Source organism: Nothoprocta perdicaria, unplaced genomic scaffold, assembly GCF_003342845.1.
Source record: "Nothoprocta perdicaria isolate Ctin4 unplaced genomic scaffold, notPer1 scaffold_371, whole genome shotgun sequence".
NCBI lineage: Eukaryota > Metazoa > Chordata > Aves > Tinamiformes > Tinamidae > Nothoprocta > Nothoprocta perdicaria.
In genome coordinates this window covers 464,539-490,362 of record NW_020455612.1, presented here as the reverse complement: position 1 = coordinate 490,362, position 25,824 = coordinate 464,539, and the positions used below count along the sequence as shown (strand labels likewise).

The 25,824-nt window shown below is 46.1% G+C and overlaps 1 protein-coding gene across 2 annotated transcripts in view; it reads right to left on the bottom strand.

Annotated features, from left to right (window-relative positions):
• Positions 1-1,545: 1,545 nt before the first annotated feature.
• The window catches only part of LOC112951787 (galactosylgalactosylxylosylprotein 3-beta-glucuronosyltransferase 1-like), a 31,505-nt gene continuing 7,226 nt past the window's right edge, over positions 1,546-25,824 (bottom strand). Inside the window, exons 2-6 of one of the 2 annotated variants that reach the window (XM_026044549.1) lie at positions 12,745-12,893; positions 11,839-12,374; positions 10,482-10,778; positions 9,893-9,996; positions 1,546-6,254 (exon numbers count right to left, since the gene is read on the bottom strand). In XM_026044549.1, the coding sequence (XP_025900334.1) occupies positions 9,910-9,996; positions 10,482-10,778; positions 11,839-12,374; positions 12,745-12,856 (1,032 nt within the window). In that variant the 5' untranslated portion in view covers positions 12,857-12,893 and the 3' untranslated portion in view covers positions 1,546-6,254; positions 9,893-9,909. The remainder of the gene's footprint in view (positions 6,255-9,892; positions 9,997-10,481; positions 10,779-11,838; positions 12,375-12,744; positions 12,894-25,824) is intronic. The other variant, XM_026044550.1, reaches the window with a different exon arrangement.

Genomic DNA, 25,824 nt, shown 5'->3' with positions numbered 1-25,824 from the left:
TTCCTTCCTTCCTTCCTTCTCTCTTCAACGCCACTGTGGTTACATAGCTTGTACCAAAAACTGCCATCCCATATCCTTCACTGAAAGCTCAAGTCCTGCAGGACATAGCACGGCCTGCAGGGAATCTTTTCCGAAGACCCCAAATACGTGAACATGGATTTCTCTCACATTTGTATTCCAACTTGCCCAGCTAATGAGTAATCCTGTGCCTGGCTGGCAATGAAGCAAGGGGACAATTGCTGCTCTGTTGAAAGCTCCAGTGAACACAATGCCATGGTCAGGAAGGATTTAATTTCTGCACCAGTAGTGAAGCCAAAAGGGGAACCCAGAGCTCAGCGGCATGGCCTGCGGTTGCTGGCAGCAGCTGCTTTAGGAGCTGGCACTGCCTGAGTTTACCCCTTGGTTGCAATCCTTCCTTGGGTCGCAGTAGGAAACCACGATGTAGGAACCACCTGGGCAAGGCTTGTTCGAATCCAGCCCTTTCTGGTGTACCCTGGAAGGGACCTGCACCAGCAGCTAACCTAAACAGGCAGCCGCGTGTTAGCTGTTACAGCTGTCACTCCGTGCTTGTTTCCAGGCTCAAGTAGGTCAATCAGAAGGCCTCTTTACTTAAAACTGTGGGTATGTGTGCTCTCGAGATTGGAAAGCTTAACACATTGCTAGCCAGACCCACTCGGTGCAAATGGCCCATCTTTTTGTGGTACGTGGGAGAACTGAGCCCCTAGGATTGACTCCTTCAACATCCTTTCAAAACCAAACACAAGAATCATGGTTTCCCTCCTTCCCTTTCAGCCATCATCACTGAAATGGCTGAAAACCCCAAATAAAGCAAATATGGATCGGAGAGCTGAATGTGTAACAGGACTTAGTGGTACTAGTCAGACCCAAGGTACAGAGCATTTCAAGGTCACAGTATCCCCCTTCTAAAGCAACCCATGGAAAGCTGTCTTTTTTTTTTTTCTTTTCTTTTTATTATTCTTTCTTTATTTATTTTAATTCAAAATGAATTGGATTGCTTAAAGAAAAAAAAAATTAACTGTCTCTGCTGAAGTGTGGAAGAGAGATGGCAGGCATTTTAGCAACCCCTGAGCGCAGATATATTGAGGTCAGTGATGGAAGAAAACAATGTGAGACTGTATCCACAAGAAGCAGGCGCAGGGCTATCTTCACAGTCAAAGGTCTGACTTTCTAATTTTCACGCATCTGCCTGAGAAATTAAATGAATGCAATCCAAAAATAAAAAGCCAAACACCATCTTCAACGGAGCTTGAAATTAAGTTTGTGTAAGAGCCTCTGGATGTCCCATGGGAGGGCTCTTCCCCTCCCTGCAAGTGTAATTTCACCTCCAATCAGTCTCCAACCCGATGAGAGACAGAGAAGCACCTCGCACCATTTAATGAGTCATTCTTACTTGCCTTTCTCTTTCTCCTTTTTTTCCTTCCCCCCTCTCCTCCTTCTCCTAGGGCCTGTACCAGTTCCCTATTGAAAAAGCAGCCGGGCAGCTGGGAAGCTCTGCCACGAAGGAGCTCAGGGAGCAGAGGGAAGGAAGAGAGCAGGGCGGCCAAGCAGTGTCGGGCAGTGTTACCTACCTGCCGCTCTCCACAGCCTCAGGGTTTCTATTAAGGATCAAGGAAGATGATAGCAATGAAAATCCTTGCCAAAGGCACTCGAGAGGCCTCCTGCCACTGTCGCCAAGCAGAGCTGTCCCTGGTTTTTGTGGTGTAACTGCGTTTTCAAGCAGAGTGGAGATTTCAGGTACCTTGAGGCATTGCAGTTTTTTCCTCAGCCTTTCTCAGAGCCTTTGCTTGTCTACCCCATATTGCACCTTAAATGGTACCTTTCAAATGTGATATTTATGACATAAGGAGGCATAGATTTCACCTGTCATCTCATATCCTAAATTCTTTGCAAAGCTTCCTCAAAAGACTCTTAAAAGTGCTTCAGTTTTTCTGAGGGATAAGTTTGGGGAAAAAAAAAAAGAAGAAGAAAAAAAGGCATTTAGAAATAGTCGCTGGCCTGTATGTTGGTCCAATGACAGAATACAGCATTAGTGACAGCATTAGAAACAGGACCTCAGTCTCCTAGTTTCTCCAGGTTCATGGATTAGCCCACAGTGAGGTCCCATCAAATAGGCCTAACCATTTTCCGCCTGTCTGGAAAGAGCAGTAATGATCAAGAGATCAGCCATGGGATACCAGCCATGGGATCTCTCTGATCCCGTTGACATCTGGTGCTCAGGGGAGGGCTCATGCACTTTTTCTAGTGGATCATAGCTTGCTGGGGACCAGCAGGAGCAAGAACTGGTAACACTGTGCAGTTCATTAGGAAGACAAGACGTTGTAATGCCTTAGCCTATTCTTTCTTACCCTTTCAGTGGATGTTTACCAAAAGGATGTTTTTTTTACCAAAGGATGTTTTTGGTTGGTGTTACCCAGAAGAAATTATGTAGTCTTTGCCCCCTGTCAGCAGCAGCAGCCTGGTTTTGGTGTGATGGAGCCATAGGGCTTGTCACTTCATTAAGACCCTTGTGATGGAGAAATGCCCTACGTTTTGGCCACTGCCCACTTCTGAGTTTTGATCAGCACTTTTATAGGGTAGTCTTGGATTGTCACCACGTTACTCGAATGATAGATAGTGGCTAGAGATGGGACTGTGCAGTTTAGACAAAATACTCAGTTCCCTTCTGCCTCCTTCCTTCACCTCCATAATGCCAGCAACCTCTTCCCATGCCATGGAACTGAAGTGTTTTTGCTTAAATTGCCTGTGTAGTATTTAGGTCAGAGGAAGGGTGGGGAGAATAACCTTGAAAGGAGCACAGTTAAAACCGATAACATTCTTCATTACAGAGTCCACTGTTTTCTTGGAAAAGCACTTACACTGCAAGACAGACAATGGTGCCATGTTGTACTATTTACATGATATTTAATAACGTTCTAGTACCATTCAATATAAATAAATAACCATTAAAAATTACTTCCTTGACCTTCTCTTTCCCTTATCAGTAGTATTTTCTGCAACAGGAAATGTTAGTAGTCTTCATTGGTTTGTGAATTGGGTGGAACTGAGAGAACATGAATATCAGACACTTATGTGCTAGTAAAAACAGGAGCTGTGATGCCTTCTTTCATTTTGAACACCTTAGTGTTGATCTGCAGCTTCCCTCCCTACTGTACCCCTGTATTTGCTTACCCTTATGCCTATGGTTCTCACTGCTGCTCCATTCGTGGGCTCTCCCACCAAGCTCAGCTTAACTTGTGATACTTCTTGCTCATCTGCGCTTAGCTGAAGCATCTCGTCTGGCCATAGTCTTTGCTGTCCTGACTCTGCGCTACAAAGGAGCATTTGTGCTGAACACATGTCGAAATGTCTGCCAGCCTGGAAGAGTAGTTGTGTAGATCCCCACTGCCCATACAAGGTTTTGGGTCTGCACAACTTAAGGAGTGATTAACTTCTTGCTTCTCAGAGTTTCCTGTCCTGCGCTCCTCCAGGGTCAGGCCGGGTCAAGATTGGAAATAGTGTTAAAGGGTCTAGCCCTGAGAGCAGACTACAGAGCTAGCAGTGTAGCACAGCTCATGGGAATACAAGTTCCCAGCGGGAAAAAAATAGGAATAACAATTTCACTTTCTTAACGGAATACAGAGAGAAGAAATCCGTAAAAAGCATGTGGTGGGGGATATCCTTTACAATGGCAATAGGCCTTTGCTACAAACTTACACTGGTAATGCTGAAACTACATAGGACCTGTATGAAAATCAAAATAAAGTTGGCTTAAAGGTCAAGGCATCGGTCACCACCTCCCCTGCTTTTCATACAGGCAGTATCCTTACCTATCTCAGAGGGGAAAAGGCAAGATCCTAAATAACTCCTTTATTCCTTCTCTGTTGCTCATTCATTAAATTCACTAAAAAGGTTGTGGTCTTATTTTAATGTGGGAATTGGAAGGGGGGATCAGTGACCCTGACAGCTGGCAGGGATGGGTGGGCAAAGCCTGTTACCTTATGCAGAGGTTGGGACAGAAAGCTCTGACAAATGAGGAAGAAAAAATAATTTATAGAAGCCAGGCTTCCTTCCTGCTGTCCAGTTCCCACATGCCAAGCCCTTGTAAAAAACAGTAAGGACTATTTTCTAAGGTCCAGAGAAGACAGTTTTCGTGGCACATTTAGTTTTCCTTCATGCTGACGTGTCTGGCCAGGTAGCTTTTTCTCCTGGATGTGCTTATCTCCGGCCTGAGCCCCACTGCACATAAATTAGGGGCAGCCTCCATTGCTCTGTTTGCTGCCCGTGGTCCCATTTCTTCCCTAAGGGGTTGCACCTTACGCCCCTTCTCGTGCTCTAACCTCCTTCCCGTAGCAGGATGTGCTGCTGCTCATTCCACACAAGGGTGCATGAACCTGTCCTCTCAGGTACCCTTTGAAGGGCCCTCTTGGAAGCTTCCCCAGATCCTGTGGGGCCTGTCTGCTGAGCAGGGCAGCCCTTTGCACCTTTTCTCCTTGCTACAACTGCTCGGGAGCCGGAAACCCAGTGCCACCCATGTCCCTTGCACAAAGGAATAGTAGTTTCCCTCGCTGGGCTCACCTCCTTGCTGCATTTCTGATTATTTTGCCCTCTTAAAATGCCATTGTAAAGAAATCCCAGGGAAGGTGAAAAATGTAACATTCAGCAGTGAACGCAGAGTTCTGCTCTTCTCCTGCGAGAATTTGGTGGGAAATATTCTTCATGAATATGCTAGATGAGCTAAGCTAAAATGCAAAACAAATCAAGGAATAGGCAGAAAAGAATTGTATAAATTAATCATCAAATAAATAAGTCTCCTGCCAGCRCAGATTTTCTTGGGTTCAATTACTTATAACTTTCCTCCAGCTATAACAATTCTCAATGTGTTTTAATAGCCGAAAGCCTTTTTTCTCATGGCTTGAGTGAAGATGGTTTTCCAGATGTGCTTAGAGGGGTTTCTGGGTCATTCAAGCTGGAAGCTGGAGCGACACCTGCCCCTCTCTACATGATACAACCAATTGTGCTTTTAATCCAGTGTATCGTCCCATCCTTATTTGCTGCCTCCTGCTTTGTGGGCCACCTTTACCTTCACCGTCCCCCTGTTTTATCACGGGAAAAGGAAATTGTTCTGGATGATGGTGTTCCCAGGGCCATCCAAACATGCCTTTTCAAGTTCACCTGAAAAGCCCTGTCACATTTGCTTCTTCAGTTGTCATTCATGGTGCTCAAGAAGAGTTTCTTGTTGGTGTCATCCCAAGTTCCTTGCTGGTCTCACAGGAGATGAGCGCAGGCTCAGGGTTCCGCTTCTCTGAGCGCTTCTCACCCACCTCTGCTCCAGAGAGGTGCCCCTGTCTGTGGGAATCGAGGACACAATGCTATATATCTGATCTGATGCTGCTGAAGTGCCTCATGGCGCTGCTGTCAGGGGGCGCCAGGCTAGAATCAAACCTTCCAAGTCCACCCATCTTTTTTTCCTGCTCTCCTGTCTCTCCGGTGACACATGGAGGCGTGGCCTTTGAGGTACGCTATGGCTGCAGGGGTGGGGGCCGCGGATCTGGTATGGCATTTTGCAAAACTACCATAATTTAGGGCAGTTCCATTCCCAGCTGAAGCGACAAGCTGAGGAGGCGTGAGCACCAGATCCCTACTCGGTCCCTACAAACCGTTCTGAGGTGCCGTACTGAGAATGGGGTGCTTCCGCACATGCTCTCCCCAAAACAAAGGCTGTGCCATGTAGACATCTGCACGTATCCTTCCGAGGGAGAGTCTCTCCTAGTTTACCTTTGTTTTTGAGCTGCTTTGAGAGCATCCCATTCTCAGGCTGACTGACAGATGTGGCAACTCTGGCCCCTGAATCATTGTAGCCCGACACAGTTGTACGCTACAGATGCATGAGCTGCCCATAGAGATCTTCAGGAATCCCACAGCCAGCCCATCTGTCAGCCCGTACACCGGCACAACGGAGAACAAAGATCATGTCTAATAAATGTCCTGTTTGATGAATGAAGGCAAGGCCCATGGGGGAAGGGAAGCACTCCTCTTCCCAATGGGAAACAGGAGCCAGTGCATGAAGTCAAAGGTAAAGATGTGTAGGATTGCAGGGCACCACGTCAGCTCTCTTCCTGTTTGCTACCACACTTTGGGGCAGAGGTGGCTGCTGGACATGGCCCCATTTGGGGTGTTTATCATCCTCCAACAGGCAGTGTACACAGCTGTTGTGGCTGCTGATGAACCCGTGGAACCAACGGTGCCTTGTGCCTCTGTAAAAAAACAAAATAACATAAAATGTGATGAGGAAGAGACACGAGTCTTCGTGTCTTGTCCACTACATTGTGTCAAGAGATGCATTTCCAAGAGATATGTCCTTTGGCTCAGGTAAACACCAGGCATCAGTTATCAGGTTCCTCAACCATGCTACCGCCTCAGGCTAGTGGTGTGACTGAAATGCTGCTTGTTCCATCCAAACCACAAAGTTTGAGGGTGGGAGTAAAAGGTTTTGAAGGCCTTTTTTTTTTTTTTTTTTTTTTTTTTTTCCCAGTAAAATCCTTATTTACCCCCTCTGATATTGTTTCAAGGAAAAGCTAGGTGATGAGTTCTGTTTAACCTGTCTGGAAGCTCTGGAAGCTGGGGAAATTTATTTCCCCATCTCCACATATCATGAGGCAGAAGGAGCAATGCTAAACTGAGTGAGTTTTTCTTTCTCAAGTGCCTGTTATTCGGTGATAACAATAAGAATAGCTAGTTCTGAGTGGTAGATTTCAGGATTTACCAAAAGAAAAATACTATGCAAAACTACTTACCCTCTCCTGCTCTCAGAAGCTGACTTTTTTCCTTCTATGGGAGGGTTCCAATACACAATCTGCTGGGACATGTGCTATGCTGGCTTTCAGTTAATCTGTGTCCCTTGTAATCCCAAGGATTTCCTACACTCCCCACATTCCCGTTCCTACTCTGGATGTCCACAAGGCATTTTTCAGAGAGCAGGTTTGTGGCTACTTTCTACAATGTCTCCACTGTGAAAGTCTTAATTTGATTGAAGAGAGGCTCAGAGACCTCATTTTTGCCCTCCTGCTCCTTCACTTTGCCTCAAGCGGCTGGAGAGGCAGCTGAGGATCGCACTCACTGTCCTTAACACGTTTCAAATTCTCCCTTATGTTTCTTGGGGCAGAGAAAAGCAGAATCCCTAGGGCATAAAGGTAAAACATTTCAATTAAATTTTGACCTCTTTTTGTTGTTTCCTATGAAAATCAGGACTGTGGCACGTGTCTTTTTTTTTTTTTCCCCCCCTCTGTTCCAATCTTCTCTGATTTGGAGTCTCTAGTGCTTCTCTTATAGATTCACAAACACTGTCCAGCTACACACAGCTAAGAGCAGTGGGAATGCAGGTGAGGCAAAGAGTGAACTCCAACTGGGAGCATATAACTACCACTTATGCAGGACCCTGATCTTTGCAGTTTACCTGATGGGCATATCCCTTTACATTGCATCTGTGGCAATCCAGACAGTATGCACACATGCCCAGAAGCTATGAAAGTGGTTGAACTAAGGGGTCAGCAGAGCAGCAAACCCTGCACCGAGCAATGTCTCCCTAGCTCATGCCCTCAGTTGTTAAAAGGGAAAAAGGCCTCTGGGAGATCTGGGACTTGCCCGGCCTGGTCTGACCCAAAATGAGGTCAAGTTCTCAGGTGGAAAGACAGAAATATTCTCACAATTGTAGCTATAGAACAGAACATCCCTAAGGGAGGAATTTTACTTCTTTTTCCTCTAGCTTATCTAGATCATGTCTGCAAGATGCTGAAGCTCAGCAACCTCATTATTAGGGACCTCCGGAGGACAGTCATCAGCAGGGATGCCAATTTAAAACTTTAAGGGAGAACATGGTGTTTTTGCTTAACTGTCCAAAACCCCTCTCAGCAGCAGAACAGCTTCTCAGGGCAGCAGATTCACACTCAAGACACTGCTTYGGAGTTGTGTCCTGGAGAAGGTGCTATCTACCCTGTTGGCAGGTCAGGGCTGATGCCCCACATGAAAGGTGATGATACAGGTCAAATTCTGATCTGCAGGAAGCTATTCCCATGAGGATTCACAGTAGATGAATGGCATATCTCATGCAGGACAATGTGTGTTTGGCCAGGAGGGAGTGAGTATGAGGAGAAAAGAGCAGACACATGGTACATTTATGAAATAATCACACCTACGCTCTGCATCTGAGATGGAGTACTTAACTCCCCCTCTGATAAGTTTATTAGGCAAGCAGGCCTAATACACTTAATTTTCTCACTCATCCTGTGTGAAGTGGTAACTCCCTATCAGTTAACTGGATCCTGAGCAGAACTGAGCTTGGGAAGTCATAGTTTTATTTTACTGCAGATCAGCATGAATGGATATGTAAAGTACCCATGTAAAATGAGGACATTTCTGCTAGTGGATRTCACAGAAGCACAGGCCAAGAGAAGTGCTGTTGTCAAGTGTAGGTATCTGGCATTGTTTTAATTTTCCAAGGATAGCTGAGATATTCATGGAAAATCGAAAATATGATGCAAGTTTTATGCCAACCAGGAGGACCAGGTAGCTTACAGCAAGGTTCCTACTCCCATCCCTGCAATATGCAGGAGCTGGGGTTATTTTTCATTCTTTGCATGGCTGTCATTCAAAGGTGACAAGATGATGTGGAAATGCTGGACACGCTACAAGAAATAGGCACACTGGACCAGTGCAGAAGGTGAAACACTCATGACTGCTCATGAAAAGCTGTCACTCTTGCTCCACTTGGTAGATCTGAGTTGAAGTGTATACAGGGGACGGGACTGATACCCTGGAATATTTGGAATATAGAAAATACTCTGGAGTATCTTCTGAAAATAGCAGGTGTAAACCCTGGATCCACAGAGTACAGGATGCTGTACCTCCCAAATTTGATGCCTTTATTCTGGGATTTATGGACAAGGATCCTACCAAGGACAAACACTGGGAGCAGAGGACTGGGCAGCTGATATAAAGTAGAGGTCATAGCCATCAGGTCATGCTGTTTTTTGATATCTAAATTAAGAGATACKCATCCAGCTTGATCTGCCATGGTGTCAGATCGGTGTTGCGAGGACCCAACATTGCAGCTACTGGCAACCATATGGCTGGTACGATTTTAGAGGTGAGTGTCTCTACATCTTCCCTGGAGCCTATTCTTCATCAGTCTTTATTTCTAAGAATATATTGCTGAACTCTGTTATCACTGAACTCTGATACATTCCTGCCCTTGCCTGTGGTGGTGGCTCTAAGCCCTTCTCCCCACTGAACTTTTCTCTGTGCACCATACAGGCACTCCTAGTGCCTTCGCTATTTCTCCTCACACCAGACGTACTCCTTCCTCTGGWAATGTCTGCATGTCCCCCCAGACTACATGAGAGTTTGTATAGGTTATTTTTTGCTGCTTTAAGGTGGTATAAGCATCCCATTAGTCTTTATAGGTTGCCCCATACCATGGTGCTGAACGTGAAGGCAGACAAGTGAATCACAGCAGAGGTGGCAGGGCTGCTTAGATGCAAGAAAAGCAGCTCATCTGCAGGAGTATGATGTCTTTGCACACACTGCAGCACAACTGCCGCACCAAAGAGACTTTGGACTTGTGGTTACTGAATGAAATGATGAGATTTTTCTACCTTTTTTTTTTCTCATCCTTATGCAGGCAAAACTTCCATGTGAACTGCAAGAAGGCTTGAATGAATAAGAAATGCAGACAGGGAGTAAAGGTGAGAATCTGCTTCTTGTGCTAAGAGTCAGATGACAAGAGATTTACTGGTGCTATCTTGTCCATGCAGAGCTAGATGAATTCATAACACAATTAAGGAAAGCAGCATAGATTATTTACCTTGCTAAAAGTAATAAATATAAGGATACTCACTGGAGCTGGCTCTCCGCTTACACCTCTACTCTGGGGTCTGTAAATCCACGTTTACCTTCATTAACCAAAGTAGGTCTCTCAGTTCTTGTGTGCCAGACCAGCACCTACAGGGAATCACAAAGAAAGCTGAGGGGCTCTGGATGCCATGGAAACACTGTGAGCAGCAGATAGGATCCTGAGCAACCCGGAGCTCAGAACTGTTTGAAGTGTGCGATTCAAAGGACTTGGCTCGGGACCTAGGGGAGATTTTATAAGTGCATGAAAGAGTAGCGAGGAGGAGAGATTGTTCTGGACCAAAACTCCTGGCTCATCCCTCTGCTAATCCTCATGGATTTTGGAGAAGAAATCAAGGTGCAGTAGAGGCTCTTTATTAACACAATTACAGTGCATGGCACTAAATGTTCCCCGGCATTCATTGAGCTTCTCATTGGCAAAGCATTTGACAGGCTCTATCTCCCTCACCCCCTTTCCAAGCTGATGAGCCTGGTGCATGAGCAGGCACAGTGAAAGTGACCAGGACATATCAGGAGGCCACAGGAGAGGCCAAAGACAACAAAGGGACATCTTCAATATCTCTCGTCTTGCTCACCTTTGTACAGTTGGCTGCTTTCGGCTCCAACCCATCCATAGTCACCAGGTCCTTCAGCAAACTGGTTTCTTGGTAGCCTCCTTTGACTCCTTCCAACTTGAAACTGGCTTGAGGCTTCTCCAAGATTAGCTTGATGCTGATGGCAAATCCAGCCATGTCAATAGCGAAGGGTCGGTTTGGGTCAAAGACGGTTTTCCAGCCCACCACCTTCCCTTCAGGGCTCACTTTTGGGGATTCATAACGCAGGCCACCAACGAAAGCCACTGGCCAGACTGACACTCTCCTTGTGTAGCGCATCTGTGGGCCAGAAGGAAACAGCCTTGTGAGAATTCAGCCCTGTGACGTTTCTTCCAGCCTGTTCATACACCATCCTCTGTACTATTTGGCACCTGTCCTCCCCCATTGACTTCCTACACAATCACGCAGCTCTAGGCTGCACATGTTCTTCTTCCCCTGTGCTACCGCTTGAAAAGCTACAGCCTGACGTGCCATGAGCTCTGTTGTAATACATCCTTCTGCTCCGAACCCCCAAATTTGCTGCATTTTATTACTCATATTCAGTCCCCCTGAAGAGAAAAAACCTTGATTTCTGATCTCATCTGAACTTTTATAATTTTTCTAAACAGAAACATGCCAAACTACTTCTGCTGGGTTTCTATCTCATGGCTACTGACTTCACTCAGATTATTCTCATCTCTTTTTGAGTAATCTCCTTCCCTCAGTGATTCAACCTTACTGTTGTCCTTACTTAAGCACACTACCCTTACTTAAAGCAACTTCCTACCCTCACCCCGCCTTGTTCAACCATCTGTGGCTACTCCCTAAGACGGTGATTTTTTGTTTGTTTGTTTGGTTGGTTGGTTGTTTTAAATTGTCTGAAAAGACTTAGAAATAAATAAGAAAAGATGATCTCTTAACAGAGATTTAAAAAGCTGTGAAAACTTGAGGTGTGTTCTGATACATAACACAGGATTTCAAGTGGCATATTATTGCTTGGCTTAAATTGGTGGCAAGTGAGTATTACTGAAAAATCATCTTTGCAAGTCTGCAATAGACTTAAGTCTCACAAAAGCCAAGACTGCAGGAGAATTCTGGTCAAGCTTTTCTGATCCCAGGGACACAGCTCTGTTGTGATGGTTGGAATGCAGAATACAGAAGGGCAAGAAAAGGGAAAAAGTGGATTAGACAGCTGGTCAACTTTTCTAACACTGCTACAACAGTGAAGATTTATGTTCACTTGGTAGTTCTGGCCCAGAGATTTCTGCAAGTGCAAACGGGACTTTGCCTTAAGAGACTCAGTTGTACAGGTTTGCAGCTATATTGTGTTTTCTCTCCCATGTGATTTTTGGATTCCTACCTCTTCAAAGAGCTCCAGGCTGTAGGTGTTATCATCGTCTGCAAAATACACTACCCCTTCTGGTGGTGCAGAGTTGCTGAAGCTGTTCCTCAGCCAGTGCAGCCCCAGGTTCCTCTGTAATGTCCCCCTTGGGGTATGSGATGGGATCCAGGACAGGCCCAGCTTCAGACTCTTGGGGGTCTCCACATTGAGGTGGGTGAAGTTAAGTCCTGCCTTCTCCAGCAGGTTGGATACCAGGTTGGTCCTCCGGGGCGAGTCCTCCACCACCACCCAGTGTAGGTTCTGTACGTGTAGGAAGGTGTTGGCTAATCGGGTCAGCTCGGCTTTTTGCACTGGCCGGGTGTAGGTAGGAGTGATAACGAAGATGGTTGGCAAGGTGTCTGACCATGGGGGAGGCCTGGAGTACACATAATTCTGGATGACTTTAGGCGTTGCCACCAAGCTCTGCTGCCGAATGCATGATGGGAAGCCTTCCTCCCTCAGTGCTGAGGTGCCATTGACAAGAGCTTTAGAGGTCACATTCTCATCTGTATCTTCTGGGGCGAAAGGAAGGAKGGAAGAGGAAGAAAGGTGTTAAGAAACTAATCATTGCAGGGGTTACCACCTCTCCAGGGATGCTAGAGACCTGTCTCTCTGGAATCTGCCCAAGACAACCCCCTTCTTGGAGTGCTCTCTCTCAGAGGGATGCTCAGCACAGCAGCCTGCTCTCCCCAAAGCTGCCTTAGAAGCATTTTTAACATGCTCTTATAAACAGCCTGGGTGCCTGCTGTAGCCACACACTGRGGGTGCCTTTGAACAAATTTATCTTGGTTTAACTCACTCTCTGAGGGAGAGTCTCCTAGTGAGGGCTCCCACCAACACTCGTCACAGCCCTGGGCCTGGSGACAGCAGAGCTCGTACACTTACTTCTCAGGAGACTGAGGTAGCGGGTGGTTGGGTACTGATGCCACAAGGTTAGGAGAAGAGCCCATGGCAAGGCGATCAGGAGCGTGGTAAGCAGGTTACGTCTCCTCAGCATGCTGCCGAGAGCTGCTGATGCCCAGGCATCTCTCTACCTTTCAGAGCAAAGAGAAAAGAGAGAGACCTTGGAAATACTAATCACCATAAGCACTAGGACAGTAAAATCAGAACCAAACTCAAGCACTGAGTTTGGTTTGCTTAGAGAGAGGCATAATAAATGTCGGACATTATTATACAGCAAAGCTTTTATTGAAATACAATTACAAGGAGCCCCCATTAGGTTGCAGGCCTAACAATTCCTCTGCTCTTGAATCTAAGCTTTCATCTATTTATGTTGCTGTGAAGAACCTCCTGCTGCCTAGAGATGAGCCGGCTGTCCTTGACTTAAGGTTGTTGACCTTGCTGAATCCGAGGTCTGACAGGACTGTTACTTGTTCCCTTTCCAGAGGAGTGTTTGTTCCTGAGCCTTGTGGTAAACGTTTTATGTGTTTAATTGGTGGAATTATTTAAAACTGTGTGTGAGATTTGCATTCATGAATAATACCAGTGGGCAAAACAAAGAGAAAATGTCAGGAGTCCTAAAGAATCCTAGCTTCTTTTTCATTCTTGCATTTTAGWTCATTTTCCTTACGCAGATGCATTGATGCAGTCAATAACCACACCACTACCTATTAAGTTTTTCACAAAGCCCCTGCCTCAGTCATTCTATAGTGCTGGTGGTGTTTGATGAAGGTTTAATTAGTCCAGATCTCTTTCTATTGCTGGCTTGCAGTTTGGGGCCATTGCATCATTTATTTTATATCACAGACTTCAGAATACTTGAACTTCCTTTACAATATTTCCATAATGTACACGATGARGTTCTAAGGAACCACAACAGTTAACATTTGGTTTCAACCTCAGTCCCCATATGGTGAGAGAAACTAAAGAAAAATGAAAACAATTGAAGGACAAAAGTACCAGGAATAACTGACAACAAGGGGTGTCTTATTGACAGGCACTCCAAGCTACAGCAACTCTGTGCTGCTTTGTTTTCTCAATTGTCGAGCACCTTTAGATGGTCAATTTTATTGATGCACAGCCAACTCATCTGAAAATCAGATCCTTGGCTTCCTCTGGTAGCCAGGCTTTCACCAAAGTATCCAACTTTAATGATCACTTTGGAAAATACAGACTGTAGTCCTTGGATGTTTGCTGCAGTCTGCTCTTTCAGAGACATTACTCAGTGCTGTGTAAAGTCATGATGTGATTAGATCTCAGTCCTGGCTTCCCTATTTGAGGATACTTCATAGCCTTTGTGCAGTAAGTCATATGAACATCAGATCTCAGAGYTGAACCCTGGAGGTGCACCATGCACAGTGCATAAATGACTCGACACAATATCAAGAACAATTTCCTCCATTTTTTTAGCTTCTCTCTGGTCTCACTATTGGTATTAAAACTCCAGTCCTATTATCACACCCCCAGCAACAAAGGCAGCTCTTCAGGTAGAGTGATCCACGTTTGCTGCTGCACACCAACAAACCAGGGAAGCATTGAATGGTACAAAGGAGCTTGTTGCCACCTGAAGACCTTTTGCTATGACTTCAAGCAGGTTGCCTGATGCTTGACTGGGACATGCATTTGCTAGATTTTATTCCCCTTCCCTCCTGATAACATCTGTGGTATTTTTCCTCTTGGATTCCTTTCTGATGTCAAATACTTCTCCCAGGAGACTTCCTTCTTACAGACGAGTTGTTCCTCAGAGGCTAAAGGAAGCATAAAACTTCCATTAACCTCCTATAGAGACATTTCCATTGGGAAACTGCAGTCACACTCCCGGGGAACTGGAGAACTACTCTATGATACAGACCCTTCAGCCTCAGTTGCTCTCCTAGACTGAAGGCAGTTTGAGGGAAGAGGGCTATGGCATTATGTTGACACAAAAAGAAGGAAAGAAGTTCAAATTGGTTGGCTCTAAATTCTTGCTCTGCCTTGATGCTGGGCTCACCAGTGCCCTACCACTAGTAACTCAAACTGTTTTGTTTAGATTTGACAGAAAGATATCAGCTACCAACTGCATGATCCTGGAGCAATTTCTCTAGGCAACCTACCTCCATGCTTCCCAGAATAGCTGTGCATGGTGATAATCCTTTATGCTCCATAGCCAGTCACTCCAGAAATGACTTGGTTGGTTTTCCTCTATCTTCAAACTAAGGAAAGCCAATCAAGCAGCGGGCCAAGGGTCCTGCTTGGCTCAGGCTGCACACAAGTGTTTTGGTGATGCCCACAGCAGTTTGCTATGGCAAATATGCTAGCTCTTTACAACTTCTTTGCTTTCTCATGCCTGGGTCAAGGGTGGATACAAGAGGTGCCTTCAAGCTCTGGTGCCAAAAGTGTAGCTAAGTTACATGTTTAAGCTGGATGCCGGGCAGGATGGTGTTACTCACACAGAGGCTGCTTCCCTGGCAGGAAATCTTCTCTAATCCGAGAAGCAGCACARAGCAAGGTTTCCTGCACTCTGAGCCATAAGAACAGGCAGAATCACCAAAGAAATCCAAAACCCACAAAGTAAAGGGGGGCTCTGTGTTACCTTGTAACAGCAGCAGACACTCAGCTTTACCCAGGCCCTCATTTAGGGGTCATCACAGCTCCTTGCCTGCCCAGGGATGCCTGGAATTACAAATGGTCTTGTGCTACATCTCATCAGGCAGCCAGCGTTTATTTTTTTTCCCCATTAATAAAAGGCGTTAATTATACAGGCACCATTTCTTTGCAGTGAGGCTGCCACCGCTGCAAACACAAGTCGCTTTGGGAAGGCAGGCAAGGAGGAGGTGGCAGTGGAAGCTGCACTACCAGAGGGCAAAGAGGAGAGCAGGTCAGAGTGAGAAGAGCTTTAACAATTTCTTGCTAGTTCTTTTCTCTCCCTCACAGACAGCCCCGTTCATGCTTCCCAAGTACTGCAAACCAGCAGAGATGCTGTCTGTGTGTCCAGCTTCCCTGGTGCTCTTTGCTCACTTATCTCTCCACGCACCTTCTTTCTATTCCTTCTTGATAGCATGCAATGCTGAAGAAGTTAAATCCTGCATAAAGCACCAGGTCACCTGGGAACCTCACAAGGAGTCCGACTTTAATCCTGTTTTTAGAAAATCTGTCTTGAGATATTTTTCCTCTTTAAAGCCTTACCCTMCCCCTTTGCCTCATCATGCTGGTGCTCTTCTCTCTATTCCTGTATATCTCCCCCATCATCCTTTCCTCAGTCTTTAGGAGTCTCTGTTCCTCCGTATTTCCAGTATCCGCTGGCCTCCTAATGACACTAACCTTTATCTTGCCTCCTTCCCCACACAAAGGCTCATTGCATTTTCTTAATGGCCACTGCACACGGAATACTTCCCACAAAGTAGTCCATTAAAGCGTCAGTCCATCCTCTTGAAAACACTGCATCAAAACCGAGTCACGTGCCAGTGCCTCTGGGTAGGCTGCTGATGGTCCCATTGGGGGTTTATGGAGGTTTATTGCACATATTTTTACCTACCTCTTATAATTAAAAACAAAGACCCCTAAGTGGCTCAGATTAATTGCGTGCCTGGCTGGCAGGCATGAGTGCATGTATTCTTGGCACAGCCAGCTATCTTCCCTCTGCCTCTAAACCTATTCATAGCAGATCCCACTAAATCAGATTTATAGATCACAAGAAAATTTTGTGATCGTCTAGACCCCACTCCAGCATATCATCCCGTAATTCCTGAGTTTAGACTGTAGAGGGCAGGGAATGCCTCTCAATGTACTTATACAGTCCTTTACTGATCCCAACAGGGGCCTTTGGATGCAATTGCAATACAAATATTATTGATTAGACTTTCTTGCTGTCTCTTCCCCTCCCTTGCTGTTTTCCCTTTCCTACCTATCCCCCTTTCTCCTCCCTCTTCTTTTTTTTTTTTTTTTTCCTTCCCAGTGTCTCCTGCAGTCCTCAGTTGTGTTACGCACCCTTAACAACATTAGCCGGATGTTTGATGGATGCCTTCAATATGCTGCCTGTAGCCTTCTCGAGCTGTTTTCCAATTACACATCCCTCTTCTTAATTTCATCCATCAATCTTCTGTTCTCCATTAAAAATAAACAAACGTCCACACACACACACACGCTTGCACGCGCACGTACGCACACACACACAGGCGCAGCACGAAGCTGGCCMTGCCGAGGACAAAAGGCTTCTTGTGCTACGTGAGGATCGCCTGCCTTTGTCAGCCCTCTCAATTCCCAGGGCGTAGTGGTGCCCGGGCTCTGCTGAGCCCTGGGCTGCTGCAGAGGGCACTAATATGAAAGCAGTCGGTGGAGGAGAATGAGCAGCACACGGGAAAGGGCCTAAACCCAAGCCTGGGTGCCCCAGGGTGATGCTGAAGGCAGAATCACCCTGCGATGCACAATGGGGCTGTAGCTCAGAGCATCCCGTGTGACAGACCCTTTTGCCTGTCACTGACTAATTACGGACACACAATACAATTTGTACTAAGCAGGGCAAGTCAGATGCTGGGAGAGGGCTAAGGATGTCTGGGCTGGGAAGCAACCTGGGCAGCCATGTTGCTCAGATATGATGCAACTTTAAGACATTTAATTTTGTGACTTTCGCTCTGAGCTGCAGAGTGATTTTAAAGGACACATCTGTGGGTGAAAGGCAGAGAAAAGTAAAAGCTGGGGAGAGGCCTGGCTCACTGGGGTTTATGAGGCTGGTGTGAGGTCAGGAGCCTGGGATTTTGCTATAGCCCTGTTAAAAAAAGGTGCTCAATTTACTCMTTTCTTGATAACTCAAAAAGTTATTAGAATCACCTCAAGTGATGTTGATTTCAAAACACTACGCCCAGTGGATTCACCTTTTTTCTGCAAGGAAAGCTATTTTGCAGCCTCTGGGTCAGGGCGGCTATTTCAACCCCAGGCCAATATATGTGTCTTCTGAGACAAAACCACTTGTTTTCACAGAGGAACAATTTTCAGAGTTCACACTGCTCCCCAAGAACCTCCCGCCACTCAGTGCACAGATTCGCACCCAAAGCAAACTGATCTCTGCTGATAGAGGCAAAAGCTTCAAAGCACACCCCATAATCTTGGCCTTTAACATGTCTGCAAGCATGACCTTCTGCATGCACCTTGCAAGGAGAGAAGAGGTGGAGAGGGACGAAAGAGAAGCAGAGCTGCGGGCAGGTGTGGATGACTTGCTTTCAGGCACCAGGACTGCCAGCAGAATTGGGGGGTTGTTTTGCCTGCACTTGGCTGCATCCCGCCCCTCCAGTCCCTGGCCACCTTGAGGAAATCCATGCAGATTTCATGAGTTTCCTAACTCCCGGTGCGGGAGATGTGATGCTTACGGCAGAGCAGGGAGCTTTCAATTATTGATGAGAGCGACCTCTCTTTAAACAAGGAATGCATAATTCATGCCAGCACCCGTATTTGTGGCCATCAGCAGCGGCTCCATCTCTGCTTGCTGAAATCCATGGAAAGTTGCCATCCTCTGGCCTCCATCCCCTTGGGCTCATCCCACAGAGCCTTGGGCCAGGCAAAATCCTGCAGTTTTTCTAATAGTCTCCTGCCCATTACGGATGTGCCCAGTTAAGTGGGAGGACAGATTGAAGGAAAGACACAAGTTGGAGGGGCAGGTTTTGGCTAGGGAGTTAGCACAGGGAATTACTGTGCAAACTGAGTCACAACAGCGCATTTGTCAGCACTGGGACTCCTCAGACCCTGAGAGAGATCATGGGGCTCATGTAGAACAGAAACGACAGATAAAATCTAAAGGACAGCACTGGAGGGGTCACCTAGAGCACTATTTCTTGTGGGGAGTGGAAAATGGGAAGGGAGAGCTGGGTTTCTAGCCAGATGGCAATTTTCTGCTGAAGCTGGGTAACTGGAAAACAACAAAAAAAAAATACAAAACAAACCCACACCTCCCCTCCCCACAAAGGAGAGGAACCTGTTTTATTCTGGGGACATTTTAATGGTGGATCAAGGAAGGGAATGGCTCTATTCTAACCCCGTGGCCGGGACCTCAGTCCCCAGTAGCACAGGAACTGCAGACATAGGCCAGGTAGCCATGGACCGAATCCCTCCTCTGTCATGGAGCTTTGTGAGTGACTCCGGGCCAGCTACTCCAGGCATCCACGTGAGGGGAATAACAATATTTCCCTAGCGCTCACAGGGACGGTGCATGAGGCAGGAATAACCAATGTCCACTGAGGAGATGAAAACAGGGGAACTCCGAACACCAAAACAATGTGGGGAAGGAGGTCCAGGTCCTTCTCAGCGGCAGGAAGGCAGGAGCTGGTGGCAGCTGTGAGGACACCACACGTGGGCCCCACTACACCCCAGCATTCAGCATGAGAGCTCCCAGTGAGGCAATTTCCCCGGGAAGTGACTCAGTTGTAGAGAAAGAGCGTCCCTTCCCAAACCCCCACATGTTCCTCAGATGCAATGCACGGCTCCATCCTGTTCTCGCCAGCGCCGGTCCCTTTGCCATATGGGACTGCGGGCGCTTCAGCTCGTCCTTCGCCTTGTGCTCTCCTCCCCCTCCTCCACCCGCAGTTTGTCCCTGGGCCAAGCACCTTCCTCCAGCCTTGGGCCYGTCAGCACCACAAGCGGCTCCACATGGCGCCTTTCCTCAGAGATCCGAGCAGCTTCCCTATCCCAGCTACGCAGCGTCTTGTTCAGAGTGTGTGTGTGTGTGGTGGGGTGGCTGTGCTTTACACACTTCTGAGGTAAAAAGGGGAAAAATAAAGCGAAATGTAAAAAAACGTTGAGGCAGCTAATTAGATCTGCTGGCTGGGTCCTGCGGGAGCCAACACTTGTGCGGTAGCGCGCGGCTCGGCCCGCGCTGCCCCAGTGGAACAAGGGTATCTGGCGTTATCCGGGCCAGCAGCGGGGATGGAGGGAGCCCGGCACAGAGAAAGCCTGGAGCTTGAACTAGACTGCACAGCCCAGCTATGCAGGGAACCTTTGAGAGCCCGAGAAAGGAGGTCTAACGTGATCCATGCTATTTTTAATCAGCCCAGACCCATACGTCCTTCCCGATTGACCTGCCCGACCTGCTGCCACCTCCCTGTGCCTTGGCAATGCTGGACTACGAATCAGAGTGACGCAGCCCTCGACCCACTTCTGATTTTTGTGCATCTCTGCTGCTTGCTCCTGACCAGACCGGTAATCCAGGGGTGCCCAAAATACCCAGGGGAAGACTGGCATTTTGGGCCCAAACAGAAGCAGGAGGTACCAGATGTCTCCTGAGAAAGCCAGCTCTCTCCTGAGAGACCTGTCTGGAATTAGCTTATCTTAAAAGGAGCTCAAGGGCTTATTTAAGCCATGACTTTTCTCTCCCGCTGCCAAGCACTGGCGGAACTGAGGTCCTTTTCAGGCACTGATGACTATTACAGAATAATCAGTTCAAATGTATCAGCATGAATCAGCCCAGTATCTGCATTATCAAAAAAAAAAAAAAAAAAAAAAAAAAAAAAAAAAAAAGGCTTTATTTTTCTGAGGAGGCAAAAAAAGTCTAAGAAAACAAAAACAATGCTGAATTGTTCCAAACTATCTGCACATTTCATCCAGAGCTTACCCTACTGAATTAATAGCTGAAGCCTGCTCTGCAGGAGTGGGAGCTGTCATTTTTATAGGTTTCTTACAAAACAGAAAGGAAAAAAACCATAGTATTTGCTTCCAGAGCATTATCAAATATTGAAAGGAATTACTTTTTTTTCTCAGAGTAAAAGGCATTAGGTGTTTTTTTAAGGATAATTACATGTCACAGGTGCTAGTTTAGGGAAAAAAAACATCACATTGGTCACAAGCTCCTTGTAAAGACATGAAGCATAAAGGCCAGCGCTGTTACTCTGGAAGCAGCCAGGATTCAGAAATGGGCTTTGATCTTAGCTATGTGTCAATATGACTTCAAATGCAGACCTCCAGAGGAACATACTACCCCTAATGCACACTCTTGATTGATTAGACAGCTTGTTTTCCTTCTGCTTTCAAAGCAACATCAAAATACTCTTCCCCACTGGACTTCCCTCTTACTCCTACAGAAGGCAAAAGAGACTGAAGGAGAAGCTGCTCTGCCTAAAATCATACCCTAAATGAATGAAACAGCCATTATGCTTTTAAAGGCATTGCTGAAGATGTTAGCCATCCTTCTGAAATGAAATGCTGACATTTTAATGGTTCCCAAGTGTGCCAGCACCCTGGAAAATGAGAATCCAGATCCTTACTCCATGAAAACAGCTAGGGGTGATGTCTGCAGCATCACACAAGACAGGGGCAACAACCACCCAGAGCTTTGCTTTGGGAAAGCTGCTGAATTACATGATCAATAAACATAATGCTAACAGCAATAAGGCGGAATATTTTGGAGGTGGCTAGTCCACAGATTAACCCAGAATGGAAACTAATTAGGACTGATAACTTGCCACAAAACTGAGCAGGCGTTGGCTAAGTTAGACACGGATTGAGGAGAATAACGCTTTGGCCTGCTTGGTGGATATTTTGCTGTTATAGCTCTCTGATCTGCATGAAATATGGTAGCTCAGTAACCTGCTGTGGTGTCCTAAATGCTAATTCTGGTATTTTTTGCCCAAATAAATTATCAGCAAGCATTAAATTTGCCTCTTATTTTGTGGCATTCAATTGCTGTGCAGAGAAAAATAAAGTGGTGTTTAGTGAGTCTTCTTTTGTAATGGATATATGTTATGGTCCGTTGCTTGTTACCTCAAATGTCACAGCTAATCTATAAGCTTGGGTTTGATTTTTTAAAAAATGTCAGTATGAAAAATAGAAAAAAATACAAAAAGAAAAAAAGAATAGTGCTTTTCCTCTGTATGTGAGATGAATAGGGAAGAAGTGAGGAAAAGTAGTCATAGAATCATAAAATCATAGAATGCCGAAGGTTGGAAGGGACCTCAGAGGTCATCGAGTCCAACCCCCCTGCTCAAGCAGGGTCACCTAGAGCATGGCGCACAGGGCTGCATCCAAGCGGCTTTTAAAGATCTCCAAAGAAGGAGACTCCACAACCTCTCTGGGCAACCTGTTCCAGTGCTTTGTCACCCTCACAGTGAAGAAATGCTTNGTGTCTGTCATCTGAGAGCTTGAGGAGAACCAGAGGATAAGGACTGAAATTATCCAGCCTTTCAGGAGGTTTTAAGAACTGCAGTTACATGGTAATCTTGCTATATACCTCAGAGTATTTGTGAAAGACAAAGAAAAGTTAGGGCATTTCAAGTTTTGTCACAGGGTCATCTACAACACATCCTTACATGACTCTTAGTGAAGTGGAATTGGTAAGACCCTCTCAGTACTGCCAAGTTTTTCTCTCCTAGTTTTTAAATTAATACACCACCTTTCCTGACCATGTCATATATGCCTGGTGCAAAATAATAATCTCAAGAAGGTCATACTTCTTTATGAGGTGCAAAAGGAACTATACAAATAGCCTAGAAAAAAAAAATGTTTGCAGTTAGGTTGTCTCTTTCTATGTCCACTAAGTGATTAGTGATGTCTAATATTTCAGTTTGTCTTTAAAAACCTTTATCACCTTCTTTTTAGGAATTAAAAAGGTCTTAGGGATTTCTGGATTCTGCCAGGTCTGTGAGAGACTGCCCCCCAAAAAAGTGTTTTTCTACTTCTGCTACTGCTCTACTGTAGTCTAGAAAGAAACCTTGGTATTTCCTATAACCTATAGTTTTCTATACTATATTTCAGAAATAGAAATCATTCCTCATTGTTATCAAAACCTGAATAGATAACGTGCCTTCTACACCAACATACTAAAAAAAAATGCTACGATTTTCAAGGTGGGAAGGGAGAGCAGTAATGTACCTTGACATTAGGCAGATCATAGAATCATAGAACGCTTAAGGCTGGAAGGGACCTCAGAGGTGATCTAGTCCAACCCACCTGCACATGCAAGGTCACCTAGAGCACGTGGCACAGGGTGACATCCAGGCAGATTTTGAAGATCTCCAGAGAAGGAGACTCCACAATCTCTCTGGGCAGCCTGTTCCAGTGCTCTGTCACCCTCACTGTCAAGAAATTTGTCCTTAAGTTCCTGTGGAACTTCTGGTGCTTCCATTTGTGGCCGTTTCCTCTAGTCCTATCGCTGTCCACCACTGAAAAGAGGCCAGCCCCCTCCTCCTCACTGCCTCCCTTGAAGTATTTATACATGCTGATCAGGTCCCTCCTCAGCCTTCTCTTCTCCAGGCTGAACAGGCTCAGCTCTCTCAGCCTTTCCTCATAGGGCAGATGTTCCAGGCCCCTGATCATCCTCGTAGCTGGACTCTCTCCAGCAGCTCCACATCCCTCTGGTACTGGGGAGCCCAGAACTGGACACAGTACTCCAGATATGGCCTTACCAGGGCTGAGTATAGGGGGACGATCACCTCCCTCGATCTGCTGGAGATGCTCTCCTTAATGCACCCCAGGATCCCATTGGCCTTCTTGGTCACCAGGGCACACTGCTGCCTCATTGTCATCTTGTCGTCCACCATGATACCCAGGTCCCTCTCTGCGGGGCTGCTCTCCAGCAGGTCAACCCCAAATCTGTACTGTTGTCCAGGGTTCTTCCTCCCCAGGTGCAGGACCCTGCACTTGCCCCTGTTGAACCTCATGAGGTTTCTCGCTGCCCAGTTGTCCAGTCTGTCCAGGTCCCTCTGGATGGCAGCACAGCCCTCAGGGTTATCAGCTACTCCTCCCAGTTTGGTATCATCAGCAAACTTGCTGAGGGAGCACTCCATCCCTTCATCCAGGTCATTAAAGAATAAGTTGAACAGGACCAAACTGAGGACTGACTCCTGGGGGACACCGCTAACTACAGGTCTCCAACTGGACTCCGCACCACTGACTACCACTCTCTGCACCCTGCCATCGAGCCAATTCCTAATCCACCTCCCCGTCCACTCATCTATCCCACACCTTTGGAGCTTGCCCAGGAGGATGCTGTGAGGGACAGTGTCAAAAGCCTTGCTCAAATCCAGATAGACCACATCTACCGCTCTGGTAGGAAGGTTTTAACCAGTGTCCTCTTGGCATAGATATCAAAGCCAGGGCTACTGTGGCATCTGAGATCAAGAGACATGATCAATTCATACTTCCCATCCTCTGGGAATGCCAGGAGAGCAGATAGCTCAACAGTGGAAATAGCCTAACTACGCACCAAAATCAGCTGCTTAGAAAATAGCCCTATATTACAAAAGAACGTTTTTCTTTCTAGAAAAAAAAAGTGGAAGGTATTTAAGCCGTGAGTTCATTTTGGGGAACAGATGGACCTGAGGAGTACTGAAGCCCAGATATCTGTTCCTGACAACAATTCAATACAATGAGAAAGATGATGTTCTGGATTTTGTTTTTCCATGTCTTTCACCTTTGAAATGAAAGAGACTTGTCTGTTGGGAAGGTAAGGCTATGAGGGCGGCTATGCAGCACAAGAAACAAACTTGGCTTTCTTTTCTAGAGCCTACTGGCCTTGATTGCCAACTCTGCTGTGTTCCTTAACTGCAAATGAAAGGAACCTAGTCCAAAAGTGGTGTCCCTAAGTCTTTCCTTGAGAGGTCAGCCTATGCTGCATTATATTTAGGAGCTTATCTGTGAACTGGTGTGTTTCAGGATGCTCAAAACCTGGAATCATAAGGGGTTTACACTACCCTCCAAGGTGATTGGTTGTCTGCTCTATCTACCCCTTGAGTTTGAAGCGTGGTCTTTGCCCAAACCTCAGCAAGCAACTACTGGTAGATGCTTCTTCCCAGCTCTTATACCTCTATTCTCACAGCTGCTGCCATTCCTACCTTCTTCTCACATAAATGGGGTAACAGTTGACCTTGGGCAAAGTATCTGAGGAAGAGATACCCTAAGCTGGCAGGGAGATGTGAACTAGGCTTTTTTGGAACTCTTGGTTTTACTTTGGATTTTAAGTTCYCTTTTCCCAGAGGGCCTCTTAGCAAGACCTATATGAATCCACAAAAGTCTCCTCAGCACAGAGGTCAGCAATGATGGTTACATCTTAGCAAAGTGCTTAGCAATGTCCTGTGCCTTCCCTTAAAACAGACTTTCTGATGTACTCCCAAGTACTAAGAAATTTGTTGTGTTTTCCTTAATGCTTCAAGAGTTGTGTTCTAAAATGAAAGTTAGAAATACCTTTTTCATTGTAAAGAAAGTTTATATTATTATTTACTAATATGCCGAGACCTGTAGATTTTAGAAAAAAATAGCAAGTAGAATGAGAGTTGCTAACCTGAACTGGAAATGCACTGCGATTCCCAGGAGATCTTCACAGCCCTATGGGTTGCAACAACCTAAAAGGTGTTGGTACCCCAAGGTGCAGAGGAGATGTATGAGTGAAAGCAGCAGATGGAGCTAGGATGGAGAGGACTCTTGCTGAAATAGGTCACACATTTTGACAAAACAGCAGTCACAGAAGGCTCTTTGGGAATAGGGATGAAGTTGTTCCAAGGGGGTGGAAAAAAAAGAAAAAGGGGATAAACACTGGCCATGTCTGGCTGAGGTCTGTCGCTTGATAGCACTCACCAAATTACAAGCAATTCCTTCCATCTAAAGCTCTGCCAGGTGACACACTCTCTAGCTAGTGGCTATGGCTAGCACCCCCACTCCCTTCCCGTTGCTCCACATCAGCAGGGAGCTGGAGAGCACGCCTGAGGAAGGAAAGAAACTTAGCGGGGACGTTGGAGGATTAGATTTTATTAAGTTGGCTCTGACTCTGCCTTGCCCTGAAATCTGGCTCAGAGGGGCTCATGTTCGAGTTCAGCAGATGCTGCCTGTGGGCTTTGTGGAGGTGCACAGGGATAATCAGGATCTGGTTTCTGTTTGCTTTCTAATTTGAGCCCCTGCTGTGAGATCTGGATGTTTCTGAGGATTTTATATTAGCTTAAATGATTAAAAAATTATTTCAATGCTTAGTGAAGAAGATGCATGATCTGTCATTGAAGCAACTTAGAAACGGGGCTCATTAGGACATGTATTAGTGCCGAAAGATACCCCTGCTCCAGTGTCCTTGCGGAATGACTG